At 35.8% G+C, this 19021-nt stretch overlaps 2 protein-coding genes across 7 annotated transcripts in view; one reads left to right on the top strand and one right to left on the bottom strand.

Annotated features, from left to right (window-relative positions):
* LOC125683016 (serine/threonine-protein kinase BRSK2-like) overlaps nucleotides 1–8348 on the top strand; it is a 59107-nt gene extending 50759 nt beyond the window's left edge. For all 5 annotated transcript variants that reach the window (XM_056142166.1, XM_056142169.1, XM_056142168.1 and 2 more), the window contains 2 exons: nucleotides 3654–3829; nucleotides 7480–8348. In XM_056142166.1, coding sequence (XP_055998141.1) covers nucleotides 3654–3829; nucleotides 7480–7608 — 305 coding nt within the window. In that variant the 3' untranslated portion in view covers nucleotides 7609–8348. The remainder of the gene's footprint in view (nucleotides 1–3653; nucleotides 3830–7479) is intronic.
* A 6412-nt stretch (nucleotides 8349–14760) lies between these two features.
* Nucleotides 14761–19021, bottom strand: part of LOC125683017 (caprin-1-like) — a 9921-nt gene continuing 5660 nt past the window's right edge. For both annotated transcript variants that reach the window (XM_056142164.1, XM_048923692.2), the window contains exons 7-11: nucleotides 18646–18974; nucleotides 17829–17988; nucleotides 17411–17542; nucleotides 16691–16798; nucleotides 14761–15596 (exon numbers count right to left, since the gene is read on the bottom strand). In XM_056142164.1, coding sequence (XP_055998139.1) covers nucleotides 15478–15596; nucleotides 16691–16798; nucleotides 17411–17542; nucleotides 17829–17988; nucleotides 18646–18974 — 848 coding nt within the window. In that variant the 3' untranslated portion in view covers nucleotides 14761–15477. The remainder of the gene's footprint in view (nucleotides 15597–16690; nucleotides 16799–17410; nucleotides 17543–17828; nucleotides 17989–18645; nucleotides 18975–19021) is intronic.

Genomic DNA, 19021 nt, shown 5'->3' with positions numbered 1-19021 from the left:
CAGTGTTCTCATTGTCTCATCTTTACATTTATAACAGGTACAGAGTTTTCATTGTCTCATCTTTACACTTATAACAGTTACAGTGTTCTCATTGTCTCATATTTACACTTATAGCAGGTACAGGGTTCTCATTGTCTCATCTTTACATTTATAACAGGTACAGGGTTCTCATTGTCTTACCTTTACACTTATAACAGGTACAGGGTTCTCATTGTCTCACCTTTACACTTATAATCGGTACAGTGTTCTCATTGTCTCATATTTACACTTATAGCAGGTACAGTGTTCTCATTGTCTCATCTTTACACTTATAACAAGTACAGAGTTTTCATTGTCTCACCTTTACACTTATAACAGGTACAGGGTTCTCATTGTCTCATCTTTACACTTATACAGGTACAGGGTTCTCATTGTCTCATCTTTACACTTATAACAGGTACAGGGTTCTCATTGTCTCACCTTTACACTTATAACAAGTACAGAGTTTTCATTGTCTTACTTTACACTTATAACAGGTACAGAGTTCTCATTGTCTCAGCTTTACAATTATAACAGGTACAGGGTTCTCATTGTCTCACCTTTACACTTATAACAGGTACAGTGTTCTCATTGTCTTACCTTTACACTTATAACAGGTACAGAGTTTTCATTGTCTTACTTTACACTTATAACAGGTACAGAGTTCTCATTCTGTTTCACCTTTACACTTATAACAGGTACAGGGTTCTCATTGTGTCAGCTTTACACTTATAACAGGTACAGGGTTCTCATTGTCTCACCTTTACACTTATAACAAGTACAGAGTTTTCATTGTCTTACTTTACACTTATAACAGGCACAGGGTTCTCATTGTCTCATCTTTACACTTATAACAGTTACAGTGTTCTCATTGTCTCATATTTACACTTATAGCAGGTACAGGGTTCTCATTGTCTCATCTTTACATTTATAACAGGTACAGAGTTCTCATTGTCTCACCTTTACACTTATAACAGGTACAGAGTTCTCATTGTCTCATATTTACACTTATAACAGGTACAGGGTTCTCATTGTCTCATCTTTACACTTATAACAGGTACAGAGTTCTCATTGTCTCATCTTTACATTTATAACAGGTACAGGGTTCTCATTGTCTCATCTTTACATTTATAACAGGTACAGGGTTCTCATTGTCTCACCTTTACACTTATAACAGGTACAGAGTTCTCATTGTCTCATCTTTACATTTATAACAGGTACAGGGTTCTCATTGTCTCATCTTTACATTTATAACAGGTACAGGGTTCTCATTGTCTCACCTTTACACTTATAACAGGTACAGGGTTCTCATTGTCTCACCTTTACACTTATAACAGGTACAGGATTCTCATTGTCTCATCTTCACACTTATAACAGGTACAGAGTTCTCATTGTCTCATATTTACACTTATAACAGGTACAGGGTTCTCATTGTCTCATCTTTACATTTATAACAGGTACAGGGTTCTCATTGTCTCATCTTCACACTTATAACAGGTACAGGGTTCTCATTGTCTCACCTTTACACTTATAACAGGTACAGGGTTCTCATTGTCTCACCTTTACACTTATAACAGGTACAGGATTCTCATTGTCTCACCTTCACACTTATAACAGGTACAGAGTTCTCATTGTCTCATATTTACACTTATAACAGGTACAGTGTTCTCATTGTCTCATCTTTATATTTATAACAGGTACAGAATTCTCATTGTCTCATCTTTACACTTATAGCAGGTACAGGGTTCTCATTGTCTCACCTTTACACTTATAACAGGTACAGAGTTTTCATTGTCTCATATTTACACTTATAACAGGTACAGTGTTCTCATTGTCTCATCTTTATATTTATAACAGGTACAGAATTCTCATTGTCTCATCTTTACACTTATAACAGGTACAGGGTTCTCATTGTCTTACCTTTACACTTATAACAGGTACAGTGTTCTCATTGTCTCATATTTACACTTATAACAGGTACAGAGTTCTCATTGTCTCATCTTTACACTTATAACAGGTACAGTGTTCTCATTGTCACACCTTTATATTTATAACAGGTACAGAGTTCTCATTGTCTCATATTTACACTTATAACAGGTACAGAGTTCTCATTGTCTCATCTTTACACTTATAACAGGTACAGGGTTCTCATTGTCTCACCTTTACACTTATAACAGGTACAGAATTCTCATTGTCTCATCTTTACACTTATAACAGGTACAGGGTTCTCATTATACCCCCCGCAACAAGTTGTGGGGGGGGGGGGGGGAGGGGTATACTGGAATCGGGTTGTCCGTCCGTCCGTCTGTCCGTCCGTCTGTAGACGCAATGGTTTCCGGGCTCTAAAGCATTATCCTTTCCTTCTACTGTCACCATATCATATATATGGACTACCCATGGGATGAAGATGTTCCCTATCGATTTTGGGGTCCAAAGGTCAAACGCACTGGACATCGAAGTAGTAATATGGTTTCCGGGCTCTAAAACGTTATCCTTTCCACCTACAGTCACCATATCATACATATGGACTACCCATGGGATGAAGATGTTCCCTATCGATTTTGGGGTCAAAAGGTCAAAGGTCACGCACACTGGACATCGAAGTAGCAATATGGTTCGGTTTGTCATGCCATTTGTTTTTTACACTCAGAAAAGAGGTAGTTTATACCTATTACCAACACCCTTTGGGAGATTGGGGTAAGCGGGGGGTATTCTTAGTGAGCATTGCTCACAGTACCTCTTGTTGTCTCACCTTTACACTTATAATAGGTACAGGGTTCTCATTGTCTCACCTTTACACTTATAACAGGTACAGGGTTCTCATTGTCTTACCTTTACACTTATAACAGGTACAGAGTTCTCATTGTCTCATCTTTACACTTATAATGGGTACAGGGTTCTCATTGTCTTACCTTTACACTTATAACAGGTACAGGGTTCTCATTGTCTTATCATTACACTTATAACAGGTACAGAGTTCTCATTGTCTCATCTTTACACTTATAACAGGTTTAGGGTTCTCATTGTCTCATCTTTACACTTATAACAGGTACAGAGTTCTCATTGTCTCATCTTTACACTTATAACAAGTACAGAGTTCTCATTGTCACACCTTTATATTTATAACAGGTACAGGGTTCTCATTGTCTCATCTTTACACTTATAACAGGTACAGAGTTCTCATTCTGTTGTAGGTTGCTATGTGAAAAATTCCGAAGAGATTTTTTAATAGAAAATATAGTTTTTTAACAGAAAAGTTTGGCAAGAGGAGATAAATATGATATATATGTTTTCATAATGAATATTTTAAAAAAAATTACTGTACAATGAGTCAGATGATTTAGGTACTGTAGTTACATTCTTATAATGTTCCATAAGATTGTAAACCCAACACAACGTAATATCTGTAAACCATATTTACTTTATATGAAAACATTCAGGTTATACTAGGCCTATACAATATAATACATGTATCCTGTAACTAGATTCAAGGTTTGGTGCAAAAATGTTTTATATGCATTGCACAAATTTATTTGTTGAATGAAGTACAATTTTATTTCATAAGGTTGAATTTTTTTCAAAAGTAGGAAGTTCAAATCTTTTTTGAGAGAATAATAACTGATTTTGTTTACCAGGTCCTTCGCGGCGCTTCAGGAGGGTATGTGAACACCTCCAGAACCTAATGCTGGGACCTCGAGGTGACGCTCTGAATCAGCGCAAGATCAGCACCGACAGTACATCTTCCTACACGTCAGAGACAGGGGAATCCCCTCGACACAGCAGCTCAGTCCGGGAAAACGGCGAGGAGGAGGTAAGTTTTAATGACCTTTCTGACTGATGTTTACTATCCTCCATCTGTCAGTATTGTTACATCCCCATTCCCCACCCCCTCACCTCCTTCCGTTTGAGGCCATGAGAGGTTCACAGTACGAAAAATATTACAGAAAAATGTTTGAGGTCAAAGGCTACACTTGTCAAATTATCAATAAAAACACTTTTGGTCCAAATTTTACAAAATAATAAACAAGGAGATAGTTTGAAAGATTAACATGTTGTTAGTCATGTGGAAGTATAGTTTTCAGATTTGTGTGGGTCTACTGTAGTAAAGAGAACATCTTTGGCTGGACCAGGACAACTCTAAAACAATATGAGCACGGCATTATGATAGATATGGAGATGTCATTTTAAAATGTGAAATTCTCTGTCCATGAGACATGGGTCCAGGCATATGATGGAGTTAAATGGCAAATTGGAAAAATATATTAAGCATTAAATCTTTTTGTATATGCTCTTTTAAAAATACAGTAAAATATCTGTATCTCAAATATAGGTTATCTCGAATACCCCGCTTATGTCGAAGTCAATCGCCAGTCCGGGCCGTATTCCCTATATATATGATTTTAAAAACTCCTGATATCTGGAACACGGTAATCTCAAATACCCCAGTTATGTTGAAGTGTCTTCAAGGTCCTAAGCATTAATTTTACCTTGTTTATCTCAAAGTGCAGTCAATTTTCTGATCTGTAAGACCTGGTCTCATTACTTCACACATTCTCACCTGCGGCTATTCACTCCAGTTCCAACTGGTGATTGCTAAGTAACCCCCACCATATGCGAGGTTTCCGTGTCGTGGTACTTAGTATCATGACAGCTTGGGTATTTAGTGCAGTCTTCGAACATACAATGGGTAAATCTTTGGTCAATGATACGTAATCCCACCCGATATCATGGATAGTGTTTTAATGATTAACAGTTTGATAGATAAACGGAAAGTGCACTTGAGGTTTATAATCATGAAAACGATATTGTATTAAATAATCTACGCTTGATCATTAACATGGAAAATAAAGAAACACAGTTCAAAGTAAACTAAGATTAAACAATTACGATAGTTGCATAGAAAGGAGGCACAACAGATTTTCATCATAAACATGTTTTAACATAGAAAAGACGAACTTTGATCCCCTGGAATGAAACAAAGCTTCAAGCGCCGGTGTAGCGAGAACTGACAGCACATTGTACAATATTTAAAACATTGTTGAATATTGCGCATTTTTGTAGTGTTAGATTCTTTTTAAATTTGTAATTTTTGTTTCTTACATGATAGTTTCTCTAACTACAACGCAATAGCTACACCCCATCCAAGCTTGGGTTGATATCGTAAGCACAAGATCTGCACAGTTACCATAGATACAAACTGTATATACAATGGAATGTTTTATGAAATGAAAAAAGGAAATTGAAGTGTTTGTCTTTGAATTACTTCAATTTATTACTGGGATAAAAAATAACAGATGACAACGTGATTATTATTTATAATACAGGTGTTATGCATTAAATGAACTCATAGAAACCTAGGGAACGTCACATAAACGAAATTAGAAGACAAATTTGGATATCTTGAACCCCTGGATAACTCAAAGTTTTGTTGAAGACCTTCGGACGTTGAGATACACTACAGATATTTTACTGTACTAGTATTTAGCAGACAAACTTCATGCATAGTTATGATAATGAGCATGAAAGCCTTTGCTAAACATTTGAGATTCAAAGACCCAGGGTCAATATTTAAGATGTAAAGGCAGGACTAAATAGATCATGTTATGGAACATTTAAAAATCTTCTTTTATGTCTGAGCATATAGCTCACAAGTTGGGGTCATATTTATAATCAGTCAGGAGGCATCTACCAAAACTATGAACTACACAACCACCGGGTCTAGAGTTTAGGTCTTGGGACTGGACTTTATTGGTTCATAACTGAAAATGCATTAAGTGATTTAAGTCTTTAAAAATTGTCTCTACTTCTGAATGTGTAGCAAACGAATTGGTTGCACAATTATGGCCCCTACAAACATAGTAATTGCCTGACCATTTATTGTAGTCTCTGTCCTTGCATCTCACTTCATAGAAACATTAGATATTTGTAATAGCACAAAGATCAAGAAGCAAGGTCATTTAGCTAAGGTCAATGTATGTCATGAAAGAGAAACAAACGAGAAATATTTTTGGTGATATTTTAGAAGTTCATTCTTAGCACAAAGGTTGCTATGACCAGGGAATGTGTCATAACCTTAAACCAAGGTCATTTTACCAAGCCTGATTTAATATTACCTTATTTATTTTACCACTTATATAAATGCCTCTCATCAGCTTAGGATATTGGCATGAAGGAGGGTCATTGATATGAAAACTGGTGGAAATGCACATGTCCAAGTGGGCAACCACAACGTCCTTTCAAATACAACTACTGCCAATCATTAGGATCGAACTCGGGTTGCAACTTTGAGAAGCGAGCTCCACTACACTATCAGGACACTTGAAATTGCTTAGTGAGCAGACAATATCTGAACAGGGTTCGAAATTAACTCATGTCCGTAAGTCCGAGACTAGTAGAAAACGTGTCGGACTAGTGAACTCTCTATAGCACTAGTCCGTATGGAATAGTGAAAATCCGGAAATCAATTTTGAATTGGTAAAGATTTTAGCAAGATTTGTCTGAGTCTCTTAGATGTTTGAACTTATGGTTGATTACCTGCATGGTCAGGTGTTTGCATGAGTATGACAGTCTGATCTTCCAAACACATGGAGTGCGTTTGAGACTGCCGGTTTTCGAACGTGCACACATTGTCAAATTCCTGCCGATTCCGAACGCCAAGTACACATCACGAGAACGTGTTCTAGGTGCAAGAATTGCAAGTAGTGTTGTCCGAGAACATGCACGTTTGTATGCACATGTTCTCGTCATTCACGACTCTTAACACAGTAGTTCATAACACTATAGCTCATGACTTGGTCAATCGAGTGAATTTTATTGACTTTATTGATAAAATTTCGAACTCCTGTGACTATAAGGTCTGAACACCAAAACAACAGGAACGTCGATCTCAAACGCACTAATGGACGTTTATCAAAGGATTAACTCGGAGGTTAATATTGTATGCTTTTGAAGATCTTGAATGCGAAATAAAATATGGTGGTCTCTTTTTCTGCTGTAGGTGTCAGAAATTGAATTGTTTGCAACTGTGATGTGTTTAGTTTGATTAAAATGAAGATCATTTTTTTATATACTGGACGGACTAGTGAAATGCTTTGTGGACTAGTGAACATCAATAGTGACTAGTCCGTACGGACTAGTGCTTGAAAAAGTTAATTTCGAACCCTGCTGAACCAAGGTTATTTGGTCAAGGTCAAGATAAAATTTGTTCCAGGTCATGGCTTTGTAATGAGTAGGCATTTGGCCAAGATTATGGCATATGAGTTGCATTGGAGAATATTAGTAGTAATGCTCATTACTGTGATAAAAATCCACCACATCCAGTTCTCAGAGTTTGTATGATGTACTTGTTACACCACCAGTAAGCTAAATTCTAATTTTAGTAACACTTGAGTGATCAGTTTGGCCCATGGGTCTGTTGTTAATAAATTCTTAATCTGAATTTTATGTATATCCTTTTGCCAGGTATTTGACCGATATCCAAGCTATCGAGTTTCCAAGACACCAACTCCCACAAGACGAGAGGTCCCTCGCGTCATTACAAATGGGAAACGGGCCATCGTGGACCATAGCTACAGGAAAGACAAGCTATGACACCAGATACATACTTAAATAGCTCCTCCCCTAGAACTATTTCCAATATCTGTAGACTATTGGCTTTAGTTGGACTGAACATTGGAAGATTGTCAAAAGATGCAAAAAGTCAGAATCTCCCTGTGCTAAGTACTGATGACTGTGATCGCTGGAGTGAATTTGAAATTGTGTCTGCGTATGTGTAAACTAAGTAATGTATGTGTTGGATAAGTCACACTCTAGCTGTGTATGTGATCTGGCTTCTATGTGTCAGTTCTTAGAACATTGTAATTCACTTTCTATTGAAATTCGCACACCTGCTCTTACTTTCTGGACTCCATTTTGGAAACACAGCATTGTACATGTATATCTAGAAACATTATAACTAATAGGACAGTGAGTATCTGTGATTAAATAGCATTTTGTATAATAAATTTTGTGTGTAAATCCTTAGTGATTTTTTTTTTTTTTTTAAATCAAATCTTGTATGGGATCTTTTCCATTTGTTCTTGATAACATGTTTCAAGCTAATCGGTCATTCCATGTTACAGTGTTCATGTGAACAGCAGGAATGGAGTTATAGGAAGTGTTTTTAGAATTCTTTTTTTATTGTAAAATATGACTGATGTAAGAAAGTTGTGATGTATATGCCAAATCTTCTCATGTACTATTGAATTTCATCAACATTATCAAACATAAACGAAGTACATGCACTGTTAGAAATAATATATGCTTATATATGGAGTAAATTTGCATTGTGAGTATGAATTATATCTGAATCATTAAACTTACCAGTTTATCACAACATTGACATATGGATCACCATTTCATCACAGGATTGACATTCAATGTATCCTGTACAATTAATTCGCATTAATGTCAACATGACTATAAATCAGACATACTGTATGCTCATCCTCCTATCGTTGTCACAATAACTGAACTCCACACAAAGTATTAGATGTACACTGGAAAAACCATCTCCATCTGTCTGTCCATAAACATTTTCATGTCCAGAGATTTTCTCTTGTAATGTTAAATATTTGAAATGTTTTTATACTTTGTAAACCTGGCAATTACAATTTTTTTTCTCCCAATTTTTGATAGTATTTTGCAAATCCTTTAGACACTCGGATCACTATTTTAGATAGATTTTTAAAAGATTTCATTGTGGATTCTGTCAATACTATATTTACTACTCATTTCTTTGTCACATAGATAGATGTCATGTTCATATTAGACACAAAGGTAACTTGATGGTGTGTTCTGAACTTAGCCCAAGGTCGTCAGGGCAATGTCAAGGTTACTGGAAAAAAAAACAACCAACAGAAATATCTAAGGCTTGTGTAGACCACATATTGAAGCAGAAAAGCCTTTGGAGATCACACATGATACAAAAGTTGATATGTGTCCTGATCTCGTGGATAATGTCACGGCCACTCTTTAAAAAATGTCTGCAATATTTTGTCTAGATCATACTGTATGTGTACTTATTTTAATATATTTACAATTGGGCACAATCAAAACTGATGCTTGATTTGGCATAATCATGATTTAGGGCTTCTTTTATGATAACTGATAAAAAGATTTTCATAAATTAGTGCTCTTGCTAAAGATGCTAAATTCTGAACCCTGTTAAGAATAAGTACATTTACAATATCATTTTATTAGAGAGATAATATACATTGGCTTGTGTCAGAAGGATGTGTCCCGATACAGGTCAATATCTTTGTACATTGTCAAGGTCACTAAAAAAACCCAGATGTAAAGTACTAGTTCATGATTCTTGTCCAAGATATATCTGCAGAAAAATGAAACCAGAAATGCTCAAACTATCTCCAATATTTGTAGACTATTGGCAAAGATGCAAAAAGTCAGAATCTCCCTGTGCTAAGTACTGATGACTGTGATCACTGGAGTGAATTTGAAATTGTGTCTGCGTATGTGTAAACTAAGTAATGTATGTGTTGGATAAGTCACACTGTAGCTGTGTATGTGATCTGGCTTCTATGTGTCAGTTCTTAGAACATTGTAATTCACTTTCTATTGAAAATTAAAACCAGAAATGCTCATACTGAACAAAAGTTGGTCCTCAAAGTATCTTCAACATCTGTAGACTATTGTACAATATATATCTGCAGAAAAATGAAACCTGAATTGCTCATACTGAACAATGGTTGATCCTCTTTCAAGATCATGTTTAGGTCACTGATAGAAAATGTAGACCATTCTAGTGCTTTAGGCATTCACACTTGACACTACGGTTAAGGAGGAGTAACACATCTTCATTATGGCCGACTTCCTTTTGAAACAATGGAAATATAAACTTGTATATTCCTTGGAAATCTAGTTGCTTAGCTGGACAAGTCAGAAATCTAGCAGGGTTTTAAATTTTTTTCCCCAGATAACTTTCAACTAAAAATTTCAAAATACTACATACCGTATAAGCAGAATTTTTTGTGAGGATTTGATTTTGGCAATATTAGCGAGGGCGTTTAGATTGCTAAAATTGAGTATTGCAACAATTAATTCCGCATCATGGGTAATAATAGTTATCTTTCTTGGAATTATAAAGTCATTGAAATTAGCTTATATACTCATTTATATGGGGGAAATCTCTAAATTTGTGTATTGCTAAAAATTCCACTTATACAGTGTTCTCCACTCCCCCCCCCCCCCCCCCCCCCCCCCAATAAGTTTTCTCTGGTGTGTTTTTCCTCCTTAATAAAGATCTTTCATGTTATATGATTTTGTCAGGTCACTAATGGGCTAATTCATACTCTACAGAGAATTTTTTTTTAAACAATTGTCGTAAATCTATTCTTTAGAGAAAAAAATTTGTGAATCCATTTGTCTCTCAAATTGCTAAAAAGTAATCCCCAATAAAAATGTCCATATATACAACATGCTCACTCTTGACATGGAGGTTACTTCTTACTCAAGGATGTCTCTTTTCAGGTCATTTTGACAATGTCGAGGTGACCTGGAGATTTAATTTGTATACATCATTTCTTTAAATCAGAAAAGCTTTAGACAATGACACTACATAAAGTTTTTTTAAAATCCTCACATGAGTTATGATCCTGCTACACTTAATAGGGTCATATTAAAATGTGAAGGTCAATTTTGGAAAGATCATACTTGTATATATTAATTCCTGATGTCCAAGAACATTTTTTTCATTGTAGAAATGGTCATTCTTGTCTCAAATGTGTTTTTGACCTCAGGATGTGATGTTATTTATAAGGTCATGGATATTAAAATTTTTGTGTCAATTTACTTTATGGTGAAAAGAAATGAGTTCTTGCAGAACAGCATTGAAATATGCAGTCTTTGAGTACGCCTGCACTGGATATTAGTGTCAGTAGGACAGCTTTCATTATGATACAGATCAATATAATTTAAGGGCTGGCTTTAGACTTTTTGCCTTCTCTGATCATGTTAAAGGGGAGATAAATTAGTCACCCTCAAGACTCTGGGTTTTCAGGGATTGTGATACAAGATTCCTACTTAATTTCATCCTGAAGTTATTGGCTTGTGATATTTATTTGTTTATGTGTGATAGGCTGGAAAAATCTTAATGTTAAGCAGTGACAGTATTTGGCTTTGCCAGAATGTAAGAACACTTTTAACCTCCCAGATCTAAAACATTTAATACGTATTAGAACTTTACACAATTGTTTATTTTTAATACACTAGAGTACATGTTTGGGTCCCCCCCCCCCCCATTTATGCTGCTTGCATTCTGATTGGTTACTGATAGAGTCTTGATGAGAGAATTTTGAATGTTTGGACCTTTTGTGAATGGTTAGATTAATACTGGGTCCAACACAACTGATCTCACGATCTCCTGTGTAATTTCCTGTGTGTTTGTGTTGTTTTCTACTGTGACATGGATACAAATAAAATTCAACATCTTTTGACATTGTTCTGTCTTGGATCCCAACTGAATTAGAAGTGGTTAATGGTGGAATGTGCAATTTGTGATCTAACGAGATTTTTGGTTGGTGTACAGATTTATATAACTATCAATACTTTATCTTCTGAATCGTTGGAAAATAACTCTCTAGAAGTAGGGCAAGGTTTTCTTAATTTCAAATTAGCATAATCTGAAAATGGGGGTTATTTCTCATCAGTTCTACTCCATCACAGTAATATTGGTGATGTTCATACAGCTCTTCTGCAACGGATAAGTAATCTGATAATCACTGTGACATCAAGAGTAATCTGATAATCACTGTGACATCAAGAGTAATCTGATCATCACTGTGACATCAAGAGTAATCTGATAATCACTGTGACATCAAGAGTAATCTGATAATCACTGTGACATCAAGAGTAATCTGATCATCACTGTGACATCAAGAGTAATCTGATAATCACTGTGACATCAAGAGTAATCTGATAATCACTGTGACATCAAGAGTAATCTGATCATCACTGTGACATCAAGAGTAATCTGATCATCACTGTGACATCAAGAGTAATCTGATCATCACTGTGACATCAAGAGTAATCTGATCATCACTGTGACATCAAGAGTAATCTGATCATCACTGTGACATCAAGAGTAATCTGATAATCACTGTGACATCAAGAGTAATCTGATCATCACTGTGACATCAAGAGTAATCTGATAATCACTGTGACATCAAGAGTAATCTGATAATCACTGTGACATCAAGAGTAATCTGATAATCACTGTGACATCAAGAGTAATCTGATCATCACTGTGACATCAAGAGTAATCTGATCATCACTGTGACATCAAGAGTAATCTGATCATCACTGTGACATCAAGAGTAATCTGATAATCACTGTGACATCAAGAGTAATCTGATAATCACTGTGACATCAAGAGTAATCTGATAATCACTGTGACATCAAGAGTAATCTGATAATCACTGTGACATCAAGAGTAATCTGATAATCACTGTGACATCAAGAGTAATCTGATCATCACTGTGACATCAAGAGTAATCTGATCATCACTGTGACATCAAGAGTAATCTGATAATCACTGTGACATCAAGAGGTTTATTGGGGGACTTCAGAGCAGCTTCTTTCGATGTGTAACAGGGAGAAAATGCAAAGGACCAGATCAGGATACAAACCCGGGCCTCATGAATCCCTTCAGGTGCTCTACCAAATGAGCTTCCTGGCCACCAGTGATTGAACCCATTTGACCGCCACATTCCTCCCTCCTTAAATGTCTTCTACCTGGGAAACATCAACCCAGGCCATTTTTCCCCCTGGCAAGCATATTCACAAGTCAGTGACAGGTCTACAGCACAAAAAATGCAGTAGATGTTAAGAGTAAAATTTCATTAATATCTATTATAGTTAAAGTTCAATCAAATTCCAGAATGTTCAGCAATGATAGATTAAATCACCTGCACATAATTGACTCTGACAGCTCACTCTCCATTTTGTTATTCTAATCTGAAACTCTCTAGCTTTTGTCTCTGTATAATTATTATGCTTGTCACCTTATCAATGTTAAAGTTAATTGGCTCACATCCTGTCCATGGGAACTTTGTAAATTTGCACTATATAGAGTATTGTAAGCAAAAATTTAGTCAGTCTTCCAATATACTTTCAATGCTACACTCATGGAATAAATTGATGGAAATTATTAAATTGTGTTCAATTTGTGAGTGTAACAGTAGACCAGACTGGGATTTGAACCCATACCCCTGAACCCCTAGTCAGGTGCTCTTCCATGCGAGCTATCTTACCACCGGCAAATATGTCTGAACACTTCAGATGTACATGCATAAACCATGGTTGAATGACTATCAGAAAATAATTCGAAATTTTTTTGAATATCATGAGTTCATGCCCTCTTGTGGCCTTAAAGCTTCAAAAATAGAGAAATCTTGAAATATAAACTGGGTTGCAGTTTCCATAACTAGTAAACCTTTAGCAAAATTGTAAAATTCATGACTTCCGGGTCAGGCCCAAAGATGGTGCGGTCTAGATCAGTCCTGACCCTGACACAAGGTTATCAATTCTATGATATTGAGGAATAGCCCCAATAAGATTTAGAATTTTCAGCAATGGTCCATGTAGCCAATGTGGTGACCAAATGATGTACTATAACATAAAGGCTTAATTCAAGCATGACAATCCCACGACGCTGAGCACATAAGAACATTATTACACTTGTACCACGCTTTTGAATAAGTATGCCACGTTGTTTATCATTGATAAGATATCCTGTACTACATGTATAAATCCAATTCATTCGAAAGAATTTCAAAGTTTTCCTCAATACCAATTAAGCTTAAAAATATTTCTGTACACAACATTATATCTTATGAAAGATTGTAGAAGAGTCTTGTGAAATGTCAAGGATTTACAGTACAGAAGTTGTAAATATATTTTCAGGTATGGACTTCACTGAACTGTCAGAATCTTTAAGTCCATGCCAGTTGCCCCCTCTACACTTTATGGGCAAGATTAAAAGATCAATGTTGGATAAAAATCTAAAGTCAAGTAGATGGAGGGAGAGTAAAAACTTCTATTTGTTCCTGTCATCTGATGATTGCATCATAATTTTTAGCTCACTTGAGCCTTTGGAAAAAGCTTTAAAAATCTTCTTCTCAAGAACCATTGGGCCAAAGAAGTTGACATTTACATGAAAGCTTTCTGACATAGTGTAGATTCAAGTTTGCAAAGGGTAGTTTGGGCCATAATAGGGACCAAGGTTTTACATGCAAATATACATGGAAAGTCTTCAGATATGGGCCAAGGTGACTCTTGCTATTTTTCCTAAACAAATGAACTTTTATGTACATTGAAAGTGAGAGGATACAAGTACACTTTCAATTGTATATACACAGTAGAAAAGGCGAGTGTTAATAGCATTGTAACTTGTACTTGATTTGGATCAATATTCATCATATTTAGTTTCAAAAGCATGGGGTTGTCTTGATGGAAAACTATGTGGATTTAGGTTTTTGTCAGACATTGAACTTTAAATCTTGCCCTTTTACCTATTTAAAAGTAAGATTTTTATCCAACATCAATTATCAATGCTGAAATAATATCCGTGTAAGGTAATTTTACAAGTAATGCACAACAATTGTGCATGCTGACAGTTCCTTCTCACTAAATGTTTCTCTTATAAACAAGAGATAACGTAATAATAAACAATAACAAATAGTGCTCTCAAGTTCTGAAATTTTAATTGTAAAGGTCCGATGTTTTAACACACCAACATCTATTATCATGGACCAAACAATATAAAATCAAAAGAAAGCATGAGGACTGCTTTTCTTCAAGTACAGAGGATTTACAATTTTTCCTATTTTTTTTAATTCTTTTTTTTAAAGTTACTTTCAATGTGAGTAGTAGTAAACACATGACCAGTACAATGCACTGACTGATATAAAGCACATTTTATAGTACACCTTTGTGTAATCTGTTTACTACTACCAGAAAACGGCTCCATGTTTACGCTGCAGCTTTTGTTTTCACAAGTTTTGAGTCTTTAATCCAATTTTTGTTGATTGCTGTTGAAGTTTGCCCTACCACACCTACAAGGTGACAATGCACAGAACCAGAAGTATTTGTGGAAAATTCTTTCAGTACCCACAAAAAATAAAATAATGCTGTTAAAACAAAAACTTCTACCATATATATAACTTGTGGAAAATTTAAAAGTAATGAAATCGGGTGAAAAGAAAAATCAACATTGATACAGGTAACAAAAAATGAACATGAATTGACAAAAAGAAATATGTAACATATGGACATGTCAGAGAGCAAATGCAAAAGAAACTCAAACTCTATAAAATAAAAAAACCCAATTTAAATTGTCCACAAATTATAAAATTGTCAAGATCTCCGATAGTTGTGCAAGCACTCGTTACAGTCTAATAATGCCTAAGCTGCCTGTTGCTGTGAGGGGGGTTTTCCAAACCCTCCAGAGTTGTTGCCGCTGCGAAATCCTCCACCACTTCCTCCTTTGTTGTTGAATCCACCTCTAGGACCACCACGTCCAGCTACAATAGAAAATTCAGCACAATTACAACCAGAAAATGCTAATATGAAAATGTGGTGTCAAGCAAGTTAACGCCAAAACTTTCAAACTTGGGTGAAAATTCAATTACTATTGCTGAAACCAAAATGTGTTCATGAATCGCTACTGTAGATTTCTTATTTTACACAAGTACTTAAAGCTGTATGGTCCGAATTACAATATTTTTTTCCATCTCGTAAAAACGCTATTAAATCATCGCACGTATGTAGTTATGAGACTGTACGACATATCATACATTATTTCACCTGTTTTAACCCAAATAATTTGATTTTAAATCGATGTTTACAAATAACCGTGTTACTCTGCCATTTCAAGCGAGTCATGTGACCAGTTCAAACTTTCAGATCATCGGTGGTCTTATCTGTTTAAAGCTGTGTATTTTGTTATAACAGTACCGTACCATAAGATTAATAGAAATAAAAATATCAAATACCTCTTAGTAATTCGTTGTTTTACGCTCTTTCAGCCTTAAAACTAGACAGTTGCGTATGAGTTAATACATCATGTTGGGATTCCCCTGACGCGCGTGGGTCTATTTATAGACGTCTATTATGGGATGATTTATATATGTAGCCATTATATTTACTTTCTAAATAATATTCGCACCGTTTTCTTTTACATGCAGATGTTTTCAAGCATGCAATTAAGGGAAAGTCAATAACTTTAAAAAGTAATTAATCTGCTTTAAAGTAATAATGTACAAAAATAGTACATGAACATCGGATCATACAGCTTTAATATCACAGAATGATATGTAGACATCAAATCGTAAGAACATGACTTTGCCAGTAGTCTGTTGATCAAGAGTGTTTACATTCATTTAAGCAAAATAAAAATAAAAGCAAGTAATTTCATTTTGCAAATGATGCTTCTTGTGAATTATACAATAAATTCCGTGTGCATATTTCAAAATCCACAGTATGCTTTGTAACAGGCAAATTCCAATCCCTATGGATTTCACATCCAAAAATCACATCTCCATCATATAGAAGTTACAGATGACAGACAAGACACCTGATACACAATTAGGTACAATTCTTTTTTTCCCTGACTTACCTCCCCTTGGACCACCTCTGGATTGACCTCTCTTTTGGTAGCCATTATTATAGGAGTTATAATTTTCTCCACGATAGTTATCACGATTGTTGTAGCCTTGATAGTTCCCTACAAGACACCAGTATATAAGAAATCAAGAATTCAGAAACACATCTCTCACACTCACTAAATCTTACTTGCTAGGCCAAGATCAAGTTTAGGTTCGCATAAATTGTAGAACATGCTTAGTATTTCTGGATCAAAATTTATGAAATCTAGGATCTGCAATCTTTGCTAGCCAATGGTTCTAGACACTCCTCTCCTCACAAGTTCTATGTCAATGTTTGCAAGGTGAGACATATATCAAAGTTTATTAGGAGAGGATACCTTGGCTAGTGAAGATGGGGGCCTAGTTGGAATTACAATATAGCCAGAGGATTTTGGGATTTCAATATTTTTCATGATAACTGCATTGAATTTTAAAAGAAATATGAAAATCCAGGTCTTGATTAGAATGCAAGAATTAGCATAGATACAGAGGACAATGTACCAAAAAATATGCATTCTGGCAATACTAAAGCCTGTATATGCTGTTTCATAATTATCCATTACAATTTTTTTAGCATTCATTCCTTTCTGCTGGAAGACAAGGAAATCAAAATTTAGTGTCTTATTAGGTAAACCTTCAACAAAATCTACCTTTTTTGCAGCAGATTTATCAAACCGTATGATGATACTAACCTCGGTTTCCACCATAGTTGCCCCTTCCTCTTCCTCCATAGCCATTTGACATTCCACCTCGATCACCACCCCGACCTCCTCGCCCACCACGGAATCCTCCACGAGATCGATATCCTGAGTTAAATCCATTACCTGTAACAATTGAAGTGGAGGATACACTCTGAATGAGAATCATATGAATTTACCTTACATTTTTTTCCCATTTCATATTTTCATCTTAACTTTTTGTCCACTGAAATTTGTTATGTACTGGACAATAGAAACTCTTTTTAAAACAATCAAAGTTCTCATTAAGATTGTCAAACAAATCATATATTTCAACTTCTATAGCTTCATTATTACCCCAAGATTTACATTAAGCTTGACAGATACAGAAGTTGTGTGTCCCTCCAGCCATGTCTACCGAAAGTTAGCTTACCGTAGTCTCCCTGCTGATCATCCTGTTGATGCTGAGCAAACTCGTCTGGATTCTGCCCCTCGTCTGAAACAGGGAATGCTGAATGCATCTTGGACTGGAACATTTCAGCATTAGGGTTCATCTGGAACTTCTGTGCTTGAACGTCCTGGGACCTCTCCTCCTAATAAAAAGTTTTCCCCAAGTTCAGCAAAATACTCTACTCAATATGGTTTTTTTTTCTTTGAATTTCAGAAAATCGAGCGACTTCCAATACAAATACAGTGCTACCACTTTATAATGCCACCTTTAGATTGGAAAAAAGAGAGGGTAGTGATATAACAAGTGTTCATTGCTACACCATCATATCTTAACCAATTAAAATGATAGTCATTTCCTCATGAATGTGATCAACGTGCATATATGAGTCTTGATAAATATAACGTGGCCATTTTAACAGCTGGAAGTATTCCGACAAAAATTAAAGTAAAATATAAATATAAAAAACAACTTTCATTTTTGAAAATACAGGAGGGCACCGCTTCACGCCAACATACTTTTCATGAAGCATGCTGGCATCAAGTGTCGCAGTTCATGCCCTCATGTATTTTTCAAAAATGAAATTTGTTTCTTCAGTATTGCTGATATTAGTAGAGAAAAAGCTCTGAAGGAGATATAACCATGTACTACTAATATACTTATCAAACATTTCAGATGTGACACATGTCTGTAACTTCATCACGACGTCTAGCTGATTTAGATACCACAGATAATTCCATTCACAGACAGAATTTTCCTACAATCACTTAATGAAGACCACCGATTTCACAACAGTCCTTACCTGGCCCGGGGGCATGGGAATCTGTGGGGGCATTTCAAACTGTGATATTGTGCTGTCACTGACGTTTTGATTTAACACATTCTGAGACATTGGAGAACTGTTACTGTCCGTGGATTGAAATAGTGAATCACTTGGTAATGTCTGTGAAAATGTTTGTGAATAGTCCACAGTTTGTTGTGATAAAACTGATTTCTGCTGACTGGCCTGTGGGAAGCCTTGATTGGTGTATGTTTGTGAGGAGATCTGGGCAGGGTCAGATTGTTGTGTGGCTGTTGGGTGTCCCATGGGATGAGAGGTCACTGCTACGACTGCTGGGTCCATATGGGGTGCTACAAAAGACAATATATGTCAGCATAGTGCCATACTAATTAAACAC

Source organism: Ostrea edulis, chromosome 6 (genome assembly GCF_947568905.1).
Source record: "Ostrea edulis chromosome 6, xbOstEdul1.1, whole genome shotgun sequence".
Lineage (NCBI taxonomy): Eukaryota > Metazoa > Mollusca > Bivalvia > Ostreida > Ostreidae > Ostrea > Ostrea edulis.
The sequence above is the reverse complement of the archived record's forward strand: the minus strand, read 5'-3'. Positions and strand labels throughout refer to the sequence as shown.